Below are 15655 nucleotides of genomic sequence, written 5' to 3' on the forward strand. Positions count from 1 at the left end.
AAAAATAAATTAAAAAAACACCAGGGACAAAGGGTATCATCTTATCCAGAAGGGTCTGCTCTGTCCCTCCACTTTGAGGCCCAAGGGCCAACGCCTGGAAGTGAACCCCAGGACCTCTGCCCCCACACCCCCCACACATACACACACAGATGCCACACAGCACTGAGTAGACTTTTATTTTAAAGTCAAAGGCACAGCCTGGATGGGCGGAGGCAGTGACTGTGGAAGCCCAGCCCAGAACCCCAAGGCCCCACCCCCCAGCTAGGGGCAGCTGTGCCAAAGGGGAGGGGACGGATGAGAAGGGGGCCGCCCCTTTTGGGGGGGTCGCCTACCTCCTAACTTAGCCCCAGTAGGGGGAAGCAGGTGACATAAAGTGAGGCAGAAATGCTTCAGGGGGTCCCCCAGGGCCTCTCGCTGAGCAGCCCCCCAACACAGGTCTTTGGTGGACGTAATTGCACAGACAGTCCATAAAGTGACAGCTTGAGAGGTGCCCCCTCCCAAGAGCAGGTCCTCAGGGGAGGGCAGGGGAGAGGTCCCAGTTTCTCCCTGTGGCAACTCAGTGCTTAGAAATGGAGGAGCCCTTCCCAACCGGGGCAGCCCCTTGGGGTAGAAGGGCCTTCCACCAGACGAGGCAGTATCTTGGCAGAGGGCCCCACACCCCACTCCCCAGCAGGCCCCCTTCTTCCCTGCATCTCTAACTCTAATCTGGTAAGACATTTTTAAAAAAAGAATTCTCTGCTTATAAAAATACTTCTGCTCTGTCTGGGGGTAGGGAGGGGGAAAGGGGGGGAGAAGGGTAACAGTCCTGGGGAGGGGGCCAGCGCCGATGCAGGAGGCAGTGAGCCGGCCTCCTAGATCACAGACACGACGGGGGGAGGCGGGGGTCACAGGGGCAGGGGCTAGGAGGGGGGTAGGGGGCCATTGGCTCGTCGGGGGGCTCCCTTGGCGGCCGGGGCCCGGCCCGGGGCGGCGGGCGCGGGGGAGACGCGGCGGGACGTGGCGGCGCTCCGCAGCTTCTGTTTCCGCCGCTTGGCCAGCGGCGCGTTTTCCACGCTCTTCAGGAAGAAACCCTCGCGTTTGCCCCGGTTGAACGCCTGGCGGAAAGGAAATGGTGACTCCCACGGGACCGGCCTCGACTTCCAGATCCCGGCTTTGGCCCCGTCCCAGGCCCTCCTTCCCATCCCACTAGGTCAGGGCCAACAGGTCTTTGGGCTCCACAGCCTCTCAGAAGCTCAGGGCCCCGGCAGGTCACGGGTCTGGACTCCGCGGAACTCAACCGGGCAGGACTCCGCGGAGTCGCCTCCCGGAGGCCCCGCCCCCCGGCTCAGGCCCCGCCCCTCACCATGAAGGTGGCGTTGAGCCCGGAGCGCACAGCGGACCCCGAGGACTCCAGCACGTCCGGCGTCCGCAGCGGAGGCGAGGAGCGCGCGCTGCCGTCCTGCAGCCACGAGCTGCCCCGCAGCCCCTCGAGCTTCAGCCGCTTGGCGGGATCCACAGTTAGGAGCCCTGGAGGCGGGCGGAGGAGTTTTGGCGGGCCGCGTGTAGAGGCTGCACCCACTCGGAGAGGGCAGCCCCACTCCCCTCCCCGAAAAGCCCCCCACCGAGACACCTGACCCGGGGGCACTCCTTGCCCCAGCACGACCCCATGGCCTCCCCCTCCCAACCGTAACCTGTGACCTCCGGCTCCGCACCTCGGACCAGCTCCTTGGCTTCCTCAGACACGCCTTCCCAGGCCTCTCCGTCAAGAGAGAAGCGCCCCTCGCGGATCTTGCGCATGATCTCCGCCGCCTGGCTCTGCCCGCCTTGGCCTGAGGCCCCCTGGAAGGGGACCTGGCCCGACAGCATCATGTACTAGGGGTGGGGGTGGGAGGGACAGGTGAAAAGTGAGACCAGCCCAGACTGGGGGCCAATGGAGGCCAGGAGACTGATTCAACCCACCACAGAACCAAGCACTGTCTCCAAGAGGCTAACTCCTGAGGTCCATGGGTGATGGACTCTACCCCTCAAACTAGGGTGCCCAGACCCCAGCACCAGAGCGACCCCGCCTATGTATCAGGACATCTTATCCCAGCCTCAGACCAAATCCTGCCACCCCCACCAAGAGGACTCCTGTCCCCAGACTCGGAGGACCCTGGCATCCCCTCAGAGAGGCCGTTCCCATACCAGAATAACGCCGAGGCTCCAGAGGTCGCAGGACTCGTCGTAGCCCTGCTGGGCCAGCAGCTCGGGGGCGGCGTACTGCAGCGTGAAGCAGGGAGTCTGCATGGGCCCCGCGGGGCTCTGCGGGCGCAGGCGCGCGAACCCGAAGTCGATGATCTTCACCGGGGCCCCGGGCGTGTCATCGGCGTACAGGATGTTCTACGAGGGAGGCGAGGCGGCCGTCAGAACCCGGCCCTCCGCGCCGAGGCCCTCCCGATGCGCTGAGGCCGCGCGCTCACCTCGGGCTTCAGGTCGCGGTGCACTACGCCCGCCTCCTCGTGCATGAAGCTCACTGCCGACACGAGGCTGCGCAGGATCTGGCTCGCCTCGGACTCGCTGAAGTGCCGCTTCTTGCGGATGTGCTCCAGCAGCTCCCCGCCCTGCAGGAGCTCCAGGACCAGGTACGTGTGCAGCTGCGGGCAGCGCGACAGGCCGGGGTCACCGCCTACTGAGACCCCGCCCGCCCGCCGGATCCCGCCCTGAGGTCACCATCGAGCCCCGCCCCCAGTTTCAGGCGCCTTCCACATTCAACCCTGACCTCAAGACTATCACCACGCCCCCCCCAAGAACCATCTTAGGACTCGCTTGCCGTTCTACCCCGTACTGTTCCTTCCCAGTGGCGCTAGTGGTAAAGAACCCGCCTGCCAATGCAAGAGAGGCAACAGATGCGGGTTGGATCCCTGGGTGGGGAAAATCCCCTGGAGAAGGGCATGGCAATCCACTCCAATGTTCTTGGGCCTGGAGAATCCTATGGACAGAGGACGTGGCGGGCTTCGGTCCACAGGGTCGCAAAGAGTTGGACACGACTGAAGCGACTTAGCAGCAGCAGCAGTCTCTTTGGCCACCTTTAAGTTCAGTTCAGTCCCTCAGTCGTGTCCGACTCTTTGTGACCCCATGGACTGCAGCACTACCAGGCTTCCCTGTCCATCACCAACTCCTGCAGTCTGCTCAAACTCATGTCCATCAAATCAGTGATGCCATCCAACCATCTCATCCTCTGTCGTTCCCTTCTCCCCTTGCCTTCAATCTTTCCAGCATCAGGGTCTTTTCTAACAAGTCGGCTCTTCGCATCAGGAACCCAAAGTATTGGAGTTTCAGCTTCAGCATCAGTCTTTCCAATGAATATTCAGGACTGATTTCCTTTAGGATTGACAAGTTTGATCTCCTTGCAGTCCAAGGGACTCTCAAGAGTCTTCTCCAACACCATAGTTCAAAAGCATCAACTCTTCGGTGCTCAGCTTTCTTTATAGTCCAACTCTCACATCCATACATTACTACTGGAAAAATCATAGCTTTAACTAGATGGACCTTTGTCAGCAAAGTAATATCTGCTTTTTAATATGCTGTCTAGGTTTGTCGTAGCTTTTCTTCCAAGGAGCAAGCGTCTGTTAATTTCATGGCTGCAGTCACCATCTGCAGTGATTTTGGAGCCCAAGAAAATAAAGTCTGTCACTGTTTCCATTGTTTCCCCATCTATGTGCCATGAAGTGATGGGACCCGATCCCATTATCTTCCTTTTTTGAATGTTGAGTTTTAAGCCTGCTTTTTTCACTCTCCTCTTTCACTTTCATGAAGAAGCTCCTCAGTTTTCGCTTTCTGCCATAAGGGTGGTGTTATCTGCATATCTGAGGTTATTGATATTTCTCCCGGCAATCCTGATTCCAGCTTGTGCTTCATCCAGCCCGCATTTTGCATGATGTACTCTGCATATAAGTTAAATAAACAGGGTGACAATATATAGCTTTGGTGTACTCCTTTCCCAATTTGGAACCAGTCCGTTGTTCCATGTCCGATTCTGTTGTTTCTTGACCTGCATACAGATTTCTCAGGAGGCAGGTAAGGTGGTTTGGTACTCCGCTCTCTGTTGTGGCCACCTTAAAACCCACCCGCAAAAATTGTCTCCCTGCCCTGTTCCTTTGTCCATTCCCATATCTGCCTTTGAGTCCTCAGGCCCTCCTAGGTGCTTAGTCCCTCAGTCGTGTCCGACTCTTTATACATATGTAGCTTGTAGCCTGCCAGGCTCCTCTGTCCATGGGGATTTTCCAGGCAAGAATACTGGAGTGGGACGCCCTCTTCCAGGGGATCTTCCCAACCCAGGAATCAAACCCAGGTCTCCCACATTGCAGGCGGATTCTTTACTATCTGAGCCACCAGGGAAGCCCAAGAACGCTGCGGTAGCCTATCCCTTCTCCAAGGAATCTGTTGAATTGCGCGCGACTTCTTTACCTGCTGAGCTACCATAATCCCGCCTCCCTCACCTCCAGGTCCTCAGGCCCCTCCCGCGGCGCGCTCAGGCCCCGCCTCCTGCCCGCCTCCCCGCCCCCTCCCCGCCCTCCTCGGGCAGCCTCCAGCGCCCCTGCGCTCCGCCCCAGCCCAGGAAGGGGTCACCTGGTCGTGATGCACTTCGTACAGCTTCACCACGTTGGGATGCGACTGGCACAGCCGCAGGGCAGCCACTTCGCGCTGCGTGTTCTCCTCCAGCCTGGGGGCAGGGCAGGCGGGGTCAGAACAGCCGACCTCCGGCCCCACCCTCCCCGAGTCCCCTCTGCCGGACTCCGCCCGCCCCGGGCCCGCCCACCTGCGACTGAGGATCTTGACAGCGAACTCTTGGCCGCTCTGTAGCTGGCGGCAGCGGCGACACACAGAGAAACTACCCTGGCCCAACGCGGGTTCCCGCAGGTCCAGTTCGTACTGCTGGAAGAAGGGCGAGTCCTGGGGGCGAAAGAGAAGCGTCAGAGGTCCTAGCGGGAGCCTTGTGGCTATGCCACGCCCCACCTCGGAGAGGCTCCGGGCCTCACCGAAGCCACCATGTGCGCCGGGTGAAGACAGGTCTGGAGTCCCCACGCCCACTTCTCCCCACCCTGGCCCAATCCACCTGCATCATGACGCTCCTGGCCAACGCCGCCGGGCCGGGCCGGTCTCCAGCGCCAGACGCTTCCAGCACATCGGTCATCACCGCGTTGTTGCGGTCAAACAAGATGGACGGCGCCACGAAGGAGTATCCCTGATGGAGGAGGGGCTTGTCAGGGATGGATGGGCATCGGGGGCTGGAGGTGCAGAAGGAGCCCCTGAAGGCCCAGACCCAGCCGGAAGGGCAGGGGGCAGAGGAAAGGCCTTGCAGTAGGGAGTTGGGGGTGTTGCTTTTGCATCCCGGTGTACACAGGCTGTTGTGGACATTTTTATTCCACCTTGGTCTGTGATCCCTTGGAACCATGTCTATCCCCTCAGCAGTCTGGGACTCCACCTTTCTCGTCACAGCGGTCCCCCAAGTGCCAAGGCCATCATCTGGCACAACATAGTGGCCCAGAATATGATGGGCTGAACAAATAAAAGAACTGTGGCCTGGTATCACACACGCTTAGCTTAGGAGAATTCAGCTCTACCCAACTCAGGACAAAAAGTCTTCATTCCTTTCAAATCAAACTTTGCCCTCCTCTGCAAGGGGGGGCTACTGAGGAAATGTAAAGAGAAATCAAAGTTAATCTTTTTGCCTTTCCTAAGGATCCATGTCCTGGCAAGTCAAGGAATTCTCAAGGGTAATTTTAAGGATGTGTTGTTTTCTCCTAAAAACGCAGCGCCACTGTATGCAGAGCTAACTAGGATGCACACAGGTGGGATTTTTGTCTATTAAGTTTGTTGATATGTCCCCAGTAGCCAAGTCAGTGCCTGGCACGTTGAAGGCACTCCGTACGTATTTTTGAGTCATTAAATGAATGAATGAAAGTAACCATTGATCCACAAGAAAACTTGCTCATTAGGACTGTGAGATCAAAGATAGATCCCAGTAGATCGAGGGATATTCAAGCACAGAGCTGTCACTTGTGTGAGCTTCACAGAGGGGACTGATCCATCCATAGTTGATACTGGCCTATTATTTACTATTTATAGACCGCGTCCTACCCAGCCATGACCCCCAGCTGGACTTAGGGATGCAGAAATTAAACACATAGTCCCTGCCCTCTGAGAATTTCAGACCAGGTGAGGTGGTCTCCATCAGTGTCAGTATACAACCTGACAAACTGCTCAGAAGGAGGTTTTGTCTTCAGAGGGCTGGTGCACAAGAAAAGGGCAACCCAGGGCCAGAGGAGCAGAGAAGTCTTCACACAGGGCAGCGCTGGACAACAAGGCTTGAATTTTGCCAGGTGGCCAACTGTAGGGAAAGAACTCCAAGTGGGGGAAACTGCATGTGCAAAGGTATAGAAGTATGTTCTGGAACCTCTGAGAAGTTCCAAGGTGCTGGAGCACCAAGTGAAATAACAGAGAGTACTGAGCAAAGACCACATCATATACAAATGAACTGATTTACACAACAGAAACAGGCTCACGGACTTAGTGAATGAACTTCTGATTACCAGCGGGGAAGGGTGGGAAAAAGGGATAGTTAGGAAAAACAATGGACTGGTTCAGACTTGGGAGAGGAGTACGTCAAGGCTGTATATTGTTACCCTGTTTATTTATATGTAGAGTACATCATGAAAAATGCCAGGCTGGATGAATCAAAAGCTGGAATCAAGATTGCATGGCGAAATATCAACAACATCAGATATGCAGATGACACCACCCTAACGGCAGAAAGAAAAGAGGAACTAAAGAGCCGCTTGATAAAGGTAAAAGAGAATGAAAAAACTGGCTTAAAACTCAACATTCAGAAAACTAAGATCATGGCATCTGGTCCCATCACTTCATGGAAAATAAATGGGGAAAATATGGAAACAGTGACAGATTTCATTTTCTTGAGCTCCAAAATCACTGCAGATGGTGACTGCAGCCATGAAATTAACAGACACTTGCTCCTTGGAAGAAAAACTATGACAAACCTAGACAGCGTATTAAAAGCAGAGATATCACTTTGCCAACAAAGGTCCATATAGTCAGCTATGGTTTTTCCAGTAGTCATGTACGGATGTGAGAGTTAGACCATAAGGAAGGCTGAGCACCAAAGAATTGATACTTTCAAACTGTGGTGCTGGAGAAGACTCTTGAGAGTCCCTTGGACAGAAGGGAGATCAAAACCAGTCAATCCTAAAGAAAATTCATTGGCAGGACTGATGCTGAAGCTGAAACTCCAATACTTTGGGTTCCTGATGCGAAGAGCCGACTTGTTAGAAAAGACCCTGATGCTGAGAAAGATTGAAGGCAGGAGGAGAAGGGGGCAACAGAGGATGAGATGGCTGTTGGTGCCACCAACTCAATGGACATGAGTTTGAGCACACTCCGAGAGATAGTGGAGGACAGGGAAGCCTGGTGTGTTGCAGTCCATGGAGTTGCAAAGAGTCAGACACGATTTAGCGACTGAGCAACAACATGGGAGTTTGAAATTGATATGTATATAATGCTATATTTTAAATGGGTAACCAACAAGGACCTACTGTGTAGCACAGGGAACTCTGCTCAATGTTAGGTGGCAGCCTGGATGGGAGGGGAGTTTGGGGGAGAATGAATACAGGCATATGTATGGCTGAGTCCCTTTGCTGTCCACCTGAAACTATCACAACATTGTTATATGGGTATATTCCAATATAAAAGAAAAGAAAAAGTTAAAAAAAAAAAAAAAGACCACATCATGCAAGGCCTTGTATACTAGGCAAAGGAGCTTGGACTTGTCCAACAGGCCCAAGCTTCTAAAACTGGGTAGAGGGGGCCTGTGTCCCCAGGAATGTGATATGGTATGCCACAGTATAAACAAAGCATCTCTTCCGAGGTGTCCCCTTAAAACAATAGTTTTACCTAACAATAAAGAGAGATGATGGAGAAGGGAAATCGACATGAAACTTCAAGATAAACCAGGAAATTCAAAGACATGTCCTGCCAAGGCAGTCTCAATGACTGACAATTCCAAGCTCGTCATGAATGGAGAGCAAGGGAGATGCTGAGTCCCCCTCAGGACACAGGGCTCTGTGGTGTCCACAGGTCAGCCGGGGCTGAGGCTGGCAGCAGCACCCCACTTCCTCTGCATCTCTGGTTCCATGAGCTCTCACTCACCTGGAAGATGCGAGGGTCCCCAGGTGGGGGGCTGCCCGGGGGTGAGTAGACAGGCTCCAGTCGGGTAAATTCCTCTGCAAAGTTGCCCACATCCAGCTCTGAGCGGATCTGGGGTTGGAATGGGGCTGGAATCTTCCTAGCAGCCAGAGCAGCCCAGTCCAGACCCTGGAGAAAAGGAATGAAAGATAAGGGATCAAAGGGCAGAAAGTGGAAACACTGTCCACTCGGGCCACCCTCACTGGGCAGCTCCTCAGTGAGGCAAAGGTCTCGCTGGCAGCTATGTGCAAAGCTGTTCTTCCTGCCTCCCCAGCTTCTGTTTCCCTTCCTCTGATAACAGGATCCCTGTTTCCCTTGGAGAACCACCCCTCCACCACACTCAGCCAATTCTGGGACTTTTAATAGAACTGGTATGCAAAAAAAGAAAAATCTTTTTCTTCTACTGGACTTAAATCTGGGAGGATATGGGTCTGGAACTGCTGAGGCCCCCTCGGTGTCTAGTGATGAAATGCCCAGGCAGAAAAGCAGAAGCAAGAGACAAAGTGAGAAATTCCTAATAACACAGACTCAGCACCTAGATCCATCCTTGCCTGAAATCAGGACGTTTTTCCTGACTTTTCATTTATGGTAGCTAAAACATTCCTTTTTATGTATAAACTAGTATGGCATAGCTTGTTCTTGTTGCCTGTCCGACACCCATTCTCTCTGTCATTCTTAGTACTATAGCCCCTATTTTATTTCAGGAACCAATGTACAAATACTGAAAAATAGTATTTTACAAACCTCCTTGCAGTTAGCAGTGACCAGTTACTTGTAAGCAAAAATTATGTGGGAGGAATCCAGAGAAAGAGCCTGAAGAAGAGGGTGAGCCGTTGTTAAGTACCCTTTTTGCCCTTCCCTCCTTCTTCCTCATGTTTCCCACCTGGAGAGCAACCTAGACAGCAAGAGGTCTAGCAGTCATTTTGATACCAGGAGGCAACCGTGGGAATGCAGGCTGTAGCGTAGTGTTAGTTGCTCAGGCATGTCAAACTCTTGTGACCCATGGACTATAGCCCACTCGGCTCCTCTATCCACTGGATTCTCCAGCAAAAATACTGGAGTGGATTGCCATGCCCTCCTCCAGGGGATCTTCCTGACCTAGGGATTGAACCCGCATCTCTTGTCTCCTGCATTGGCAGAGGGGCTCTTTACCACTAGCGCCACCTGGAAAGCCCTGGGAATGGAGGCTGCGTGCTAAAAATGAAGGAACATTTAAAAAGAAAAAATCAAGCTTGGCTCCTTGAAGACACCACAGCAGCCCTAGGCCCAGAGGCCTGCTGACCTCTGCATTTCTTTCATGTAGATGGATAGACAGACAAACCGACAGATATAGATCTCTAGCTTTTTTAGACTACCATTCATTCCAATCTCTGTTCTTAGAAGCCAGACTCTATTCCACAGATATCACCGTCTTCAGTGCACTTTTTGTCACATGCAGCCTAGAGGCATGGCTTGGGCTTAAAGGCCCTAGTTCTGGCACCAGGGACCTCAGCATTGCTATCAGCAAAGAGATTGTCTCGAGAGAAGGGGAAATAGCATCAGGCCTCAAAGACCTTGGGGGGTGCGGGCTCTCTCTAGTCTGACAACTGGTTCACCTGCTCCCAAGCACCCAGGGCCCAGGATCCACTCAGGGTGGGCTGAGGGATTCACTTAAGGACACTGACCCTGCTCAGTCACTCTGCCCATAAAGGAACATCTTCACCACGGAGGGTTAAGACTCCTGTCTGAGAAAGCTTCTCTGAGGGCCCTTCCAGGCAGAACTTGCTGGGAAGATTCAAGGAGGTAGTATTCATAGCAAGGGAAACTGGGTGCCCGGCCTACAGTAAGTGCCCATAAATGGATGCTTTTGTTACTACATCAGACAAGGCAAATTTAATACCCACGTGTAAACAGAACATGACACTTCAGAGCCTGGGCCTTCAGGCCACCTAGACCTGAGCTCTATCACTTCGCTCACTGATCTTGGGCAAATTACCTAACCTCTCTGCCCATGGACTGTATAGTCCATGAGGTCACAAAGAGTCAGACACGACTGAGCAACTTTCACTTTTTCTGAACCTGTTTCCTCATCTGTGAAAATAAGGATAATTAGGTTGGTTCTGAGGCTTACATGAAATTATGCAAGCAAGGGGCCAAGACACATTCACTGTTACAGGGTCCTGCTAGGCAATGGGGGCTTCCCAGGTAGCTCAGTGGTAAAGAATCCGCCTGCTAATGCAGGAGACGTGGGTTCAGTCCTTGGGTCGGGAAGATCCCCTGGAGCAGGAAATGTCAGCCCACTGCCATGGACAGAGAAGCCTGGTGGGCTAGAGTCCAGGGGATCGCAAAGAGTTGGACCTGACTGAGCGCCTGAGCACGCACACTGCTGTGCAATGACTCTGGCCACACATCGTGCCCAAACCAGCGAGGCTCACAAGGACAGAATTCACTCTGCACTGCACCCTAACGCACATGCAAGTAGCTTAGGACAGATCCCACGTGGCTGATTAGACACGTCCATCTGAAGTACAGGCATACCGACTGTACAGGTAGACCAAAACCCTAAGCGGATGCTAACAGTCATGAGACTGGGGCCGAGAGCAGACCTGGGGCCTGTTCCCAGCTCTACATTTTTACTGTGTGATCTCTGGCCGATCGCCACGCCTCTCTGAATTGTCCAGTGAAGAGCCCATTCTCAAGTCCCTGCCAGCCCTGCCAGGCAATGAACCTAGAATTCTTTCCCACAAGAGCAAATTTTAATAGAGATGAATGAGAAGACAAGCCTGCTTTCTTTACCTGCAAAGTTTTCTAAATCAAGTGAAACTGGCCAGTCTCAGACCATCCCTCCAGTGTCCTCCAACCCAGAGCAGTAGCCCAGCCCTGGTGTGTGCAGAGAGCTATGGGGGTGAGCCAGGAGCCTCACCTGGAAGAAGGGGTGGTCCTTAACTTCCTGTGCCCCCTGGGGTCCTGCACCCAGTCGCTTCCTGGGGTCCTTGCAAAGTAGCCGCTGCAGTAGGTCCTGTGCCACTGGCCCGATCCGGGGGGGGAAGGGAGGGGAGCACTTCAGGATCCGTCTGGGAGGATTGGGGGGGGCGTCAGGGGCAGCGAGCCCCTCCTCCAGCCCTGCCCAGGCTCCTCGGCCGCCCTCTGCTTCCAGCCCTGCTCACCGAGACACCTCTGCCTGCGTGTTCCTCTCGCCCTCCAGGGTGAAGGGTGAGGCCCCCGTCAGCAGCTCGAAGAGCAGGATGCCAAGGCTCCACCAGTCCACAGCCTGCCGGGCACAGCCAGGGTGAGAGCCTGCAGCCACCCCCACGTCACCCCACACCACTCCCGGGCCAACCCACCTTGCCATGGCCCGACTTGCTGCGGATGATTTCAGGGGCCATGTACTCGATGGTGCCGCAGAAGGAAAAGGTCCGCTCTTTCTGGGAGGAGAAGAGGACCCATTTTGACACCCAGCCCCACCCCAGGCCCCAAGGCCCAGAGTAAGACTTGCTGGACTTGTGAGAGTCGGAGCAGTGGGAACTTCCTGAAGGCAGAGCTACTGCACCCCTCCCAGAAATGCAGAGCCAGGCATGGAGCTGCAGCCGGGGGTTCAGGAGGCTGAGACCACCCTTCGCTCACCTCCTCTGTCAGGAACTCCTTGCTAAGCCCAAAGTCGGTGAGGACAATGTGACCCTCAGAGTCCAGCAGCACATTCTCCAGCTTCAGATCTCGGTAGATGATGCCCAGCTGGCAGGAGGGAAGAGGGCACTGAGGGTCCCTCCTCCGACACCCCCACCCCCGGCTCCTACGGCTCCTGTTCCGCACCAGATCCCTGGGGCAGGGGATCTCCAGTGGAGTGGGGGGCACGATGAGACTGGCCCATTGGACGGGAGAAGCCATTTAAGATTCACCACCATAGGGACTTCCCTGGTGGTCTAGTGGTTAAGAATCCGCCTGCCAATACAGGGGACATGGCTTCCAGCCCTGGTCCCGGAGGGTGCCACATGCCGTGGAGAGCACCTAAGCCCGTGGCCCACAGCTGCTGAGTCCGCAGCAAGAGAAGCCCCCACAACAAGAACCCCGAGCACCGCAACAAAGAGTAGCCCCCGAGTGCAGCAGCGAAGACCCAGCACAGCCATCAATCGATCGATCAATTTCCAAAAAGCATGGGAGAGGCGGGGAAACACCACGGAGAGACCCCCAGGAGGAAAGCCGTGTGAGGAGCCCCGAATCACGGGAACCAAGGCATGAGGTCTCCGTTTGAGGAAGTTCTGTGAACGTGGCCCCAGGAAGCAGCCTGTGAGAGTTCCCTGTGAGAGGAAAGCCCCCTCGAGGAGGCGCCAGAGGAGGAGACCCCAGAAGGCCTTCCTCCCAGGAGGCTAGGGGAAGTGGATCCAGTCCCCCCAACCCCCGCGGCCACCCCCTTCCAGGAAGCCCGAGGCTGCCAGGTTCACGGGCCCTCGGGGGCCGGGGCCCGGTGCCCAGGGCCGCAGCCGGGCGGCCGGGTCCTCACCCACCTTGTGCAGATGCTCCAGGGCAAGCACGATCTCGCCCCCATACAAGCGCACCTCGGCCTCCTTGAAGTACTGGCGCTGGTAGAGGTGGGTGAACATTTCGCCGCCGTTCACATAGTCTTGGGGAGGTGGGAGTGAAAGTTGGGAAGCAGCCCCCATGGGCGGCCCCCCCCACCCCCACAGGGCCTGCCCTTACCCAGGATGAGGTGCAGCTTGGCGTCAGTCTGGAAGGCGTAGTGCAGCGTGACCAGGAAGGGGGCCTGGCGCACCAGCTCTAGCACGGAGCGCTCGGTGCGCGTGTGCTCCTGTGTCTTGGCACGCTGCACCAAGGCTGCCTTGCGCAGCACCTTCATGGCATACAGCTTGCCCGCGTCGTGCCCGCCCGCCTTCCGCACCAGGAACACCTTCCCGTAGGCTGTGGGGGCAGTGAGTGGGTGGAAGGTAGGCCATGAGCAGAAGGGTGGGTGGAATGGGGGGGTAGCAACGCCCACCCAGGAGGGTGTGCAAGGTGGGGGAAGGAGCTGGGCCGAGAGGCAGGTGTGCACAAAGCTGGCAGCACTTTCTACAGCAAAGATGTGCACACCCCCAGGAGGGTGCTCAGCAAACCTAGGGAGGGGATGTGCAAACCAGGCTGGGGGGGGCACGCAACTCTCAGGAGGCCTGCAGCACAGGGTGGGGGCGGGGTGCGTGCAAACCTGGGGAAGGCATAGAGGATGCAAAGCTGGGGAGGGGATGCAGAGGGGCGGGCAGACGGAAGGGCAGTCAGTTTGCACAGTGGAGGAAGACGGCTCTCATATCTCGCAAGGTGGGGGGAGCTGTGAAATCACACGGGGGGCTGCAAGCCCCCAAGAGTGTTGGCACCTGGGAGGAGTGCTCAATGTGGAGCAGCCCTGGAAGTGGGCATGCCAACCCCGGCAGGGCAGGGCCAAGCAGGCAAGGCGGGCTATGCCGGGAGAGGGTGGGGGGCATTACTGGTGGCCTGGCCCAACCCAGGCGGGTGTGCCCGCGCGGCAGGCCCAGAGCACCCTGCGGGGGGAGGACACTTGCCGGTGGATAGGGGTCCTCACCTCCCGTGCCCAGCACCTTGAGCAGCTGGAAGTTCTCCACGCCTACCTTCTCTTCGTGCCCCGTCAGGTTGGCTGTGGGCACAGGGGGCAAATGAACCCAGCCAGTGCGTGAACCCTCCCCCGCCCGCCTGGGCAGCCATCACCCAGCCAGCACCCCGGGCCACCCCCTGCCCCACCTTCGGTGATCCGCAGCTCCACGGCACAGCCCTCGTCCTCATCCTCGTCCCCCATGGCCGGCGGGTCGCTGGGGCCCGCGCGGCTCGGCTCGGGGCGGGCGGCGCCGGTTACATGGCGGCTCCGGCCGGGGCGGGAGCTTCCTGGTGCCGCCTCCGGGGCCGAGGCGGGCGCCGGCGCCGCCTCCCGGCTCCCCAGCTCCCCGCCCCGCGCGGCCTGAGTCAGGCGCTGGAACGTGACAGCGCCCGGGCTGCGGGTGGGCGAGGGCGGTCCGGTCTCCCGCGGGCGCGGGGTGCTGCCGCCAGGAGTGTGCGCTCTGGGACCCCGGGCGACCCTCCTGGGGACCTGGGAGTCCCCCTTGGGAGCCATGCCTGGGGTTTGTGGATAACCCGGAGCCTCTGTGGGGCGCACACTCCCCAGCTAGGTATCGGCCCCAGGGCGGTAAGTCCACCGCAGGCTGTGCCCCAAGGGAGTGGGAGCCCCACTCAGGTGCTTTAGAGCTGCCTTCCTCGCCAGGGTGCCAGCCCTAAGGGCAGCCAGGCAGCTCTGTCCAACTCTTAGCCACCAGTGAAAGTGAGCAACTTCATACAGATCACAACCCTCTTGCCTGGTTCTTCTTGATCACTTCTTGACTGCAGCAAATAGGGGAGGGGACCTGTCAGTCCCCTTGACGGATGAGCAGCGTGAGGCCACAGGCCACTTCATCCAGCTCTTGCCTCCATAGCCCCAGCCCTGCACGCCTCACTCAGTGTGTCTCTTTGCTCTTGGTGCTGGGCAGGCTAAGAGGGTCCCAGAAGCCATGTGGCCCAGCCCAGCTTCCTGTCTGTATTCCCTGCCGCTGGCGAAGCCCTCTTCCCTGTGGACTTGACTTTGCAGGGGAGGCCTGGTGGGGGGAAGGCACCCTGAGGGCCGGGCCTTATCTCTGGGCTCCCCCTACCCATGAGGGTGCCTACAGGAGGCACTGAGAGGGAGCCCAGCCCGGCCTCCAGCAGACATGGGCGGCCTGTTTTCTGACCGAATCTCTCTAGAGCGAGCAGACCTTTAAAAGCACCTCAGGGAACTCCCTGGTGGTCCAGTGGTTAGGGTGTGGCTCTGCCCCCCTGTCGTCCCCAAGCCTGGTACAGAGTGGACCCCAAAAAGGGGTGTCGGAGCCACATAGGGATGCCCTCCCCCACCATCAGACTCAGCGCCCCTGGCCAGCCAGTCCTCCAGAGCCTCATCTCCCTCCCTGACAGCTGACAGGGGCCACCAACGGTGGGGCGGCCATCAGAGCCCCCACCCGGAGGCCCTATGGGAATGGGGCTTCCAGCTGCTCAGACCCCCCTGGAGGCCAGGGGGTGTCCACTCCCATGCCACCGACCTCAGAAACTCAGTCTGACGAGGGCAGAGCAGCGGGTGAACCCCAAGGGGAGGGTTGTGGAAACCCAGTGAGTCAGGCTACATAGGTCACCCTGGGGAGGCAGGCCTGGCCACCCCTCCCAGCTCTCGCCACCCCGGGATTCAGGCTGCCTCACCTCAGCCGGGCAGCCCCACCCTACTTGGGGCGGCCCCAGGTGCCCTGACTCACGTCCTGTCGCCCTGTCGTCCAGCTCAGTTGCTCCCCTCCCAGGCATCAGTCATCCGGGAGGCCCTGGTCAGAGACCCCCGGCATCCTTCCCAGCTCCACAATCGCGCCTCACTGCCCCCAGGCTGTAAACTCCCTGGGGAGGGGCTCAGCCC

At 57.1% G+C, this 15655-nt stretch overlaps 1 protein-coding gene across 3 annotated transcripts; it reads right to left on the reverse strand.

The window, feature by feature from the left end:
- Positions 1-899: 899 nt before the first annotated feature.
- RPS6KA4 (ribosomal protein S6 kinase A4) lies at positions 900-14035 on the reverse strand. 3 transcript variants are annotated; one of them, XM_068976009.1, is made up of 17 exons: positions 13939-14035; positions 13763-13834; positions 12892-13110; positions 12699-12814; positions 11821-11928; positions 11541-11621; positions 11364-11467; positions 11120-11270; positions 8182-8346; positions 5075-5203; positions 4778-4890; positions 4588-4681; positions 2439-2612; positions 2164-2358; positions 1692-1851; positions 1343-1506; positions 900-1094 (listed from the first exon to the last, which is right to left on the reverse strand). In XM_068976009.1, the coding sequence occupies exons 1-17, from the start codon at positions 13991-13993 to the stop codon at positions 900-902; spliced, it is 2295 nt and encodes a 764-aa protein (XP_068832110.1). In that variant the 5' UTR covers positions 13994-14035. The 3 variants fall into 3 exon arrangements, with proteins under 3 accessions (XP_068832110.1, XP_068832109.1, XP_068832108.1); XM_068976008.1 differs by having other exon boundaries at positions 4778-4893; XM_068976007.1 differs by having other exon boundaries at positions 4778-4911.
- Between the last annotated feature and the right edge of the window lie 1620 nt (positions 14036-15655).

This window comes from Capricornis sumatraensis, chromosome 8 (genome assembly GCF_032405125.1).
Source record: "Capricornis sumatraensis isolate serow.1 chromosome 8, serow.2, whole genome shotgun sequence".
Lineage (NCBI taxonomy): Eukaryota > Metazoa > Chordata > Mammalia > Artiodactyla > Bovidae > Capricornis > Capricornis sumatraensis.

Coding starts and splice junctions, on each gene's coding strand:
- RPS6KA4 (XM_068976007.1), bottom strand. CDS start 13,993: ATGGGGGACGAGGATGAGGACGAGGGCTGTGCCGTGGAGCTGCGGATC. Junction 11,929..12,698: donor CCCTGGAGCATCTGCACAAG/GTGGGTGAGGAC, acceptor CCCTCCTGCCAG/CTGGGCATCATCTACCGAGA. Junction 1,095..1,342: donor GGCTCAACGCCACCTTCATG/GTGAGGGGCGGG, acceptor CCTTTCCGCCAG/GCGTTCAACCGGGGCAAACG.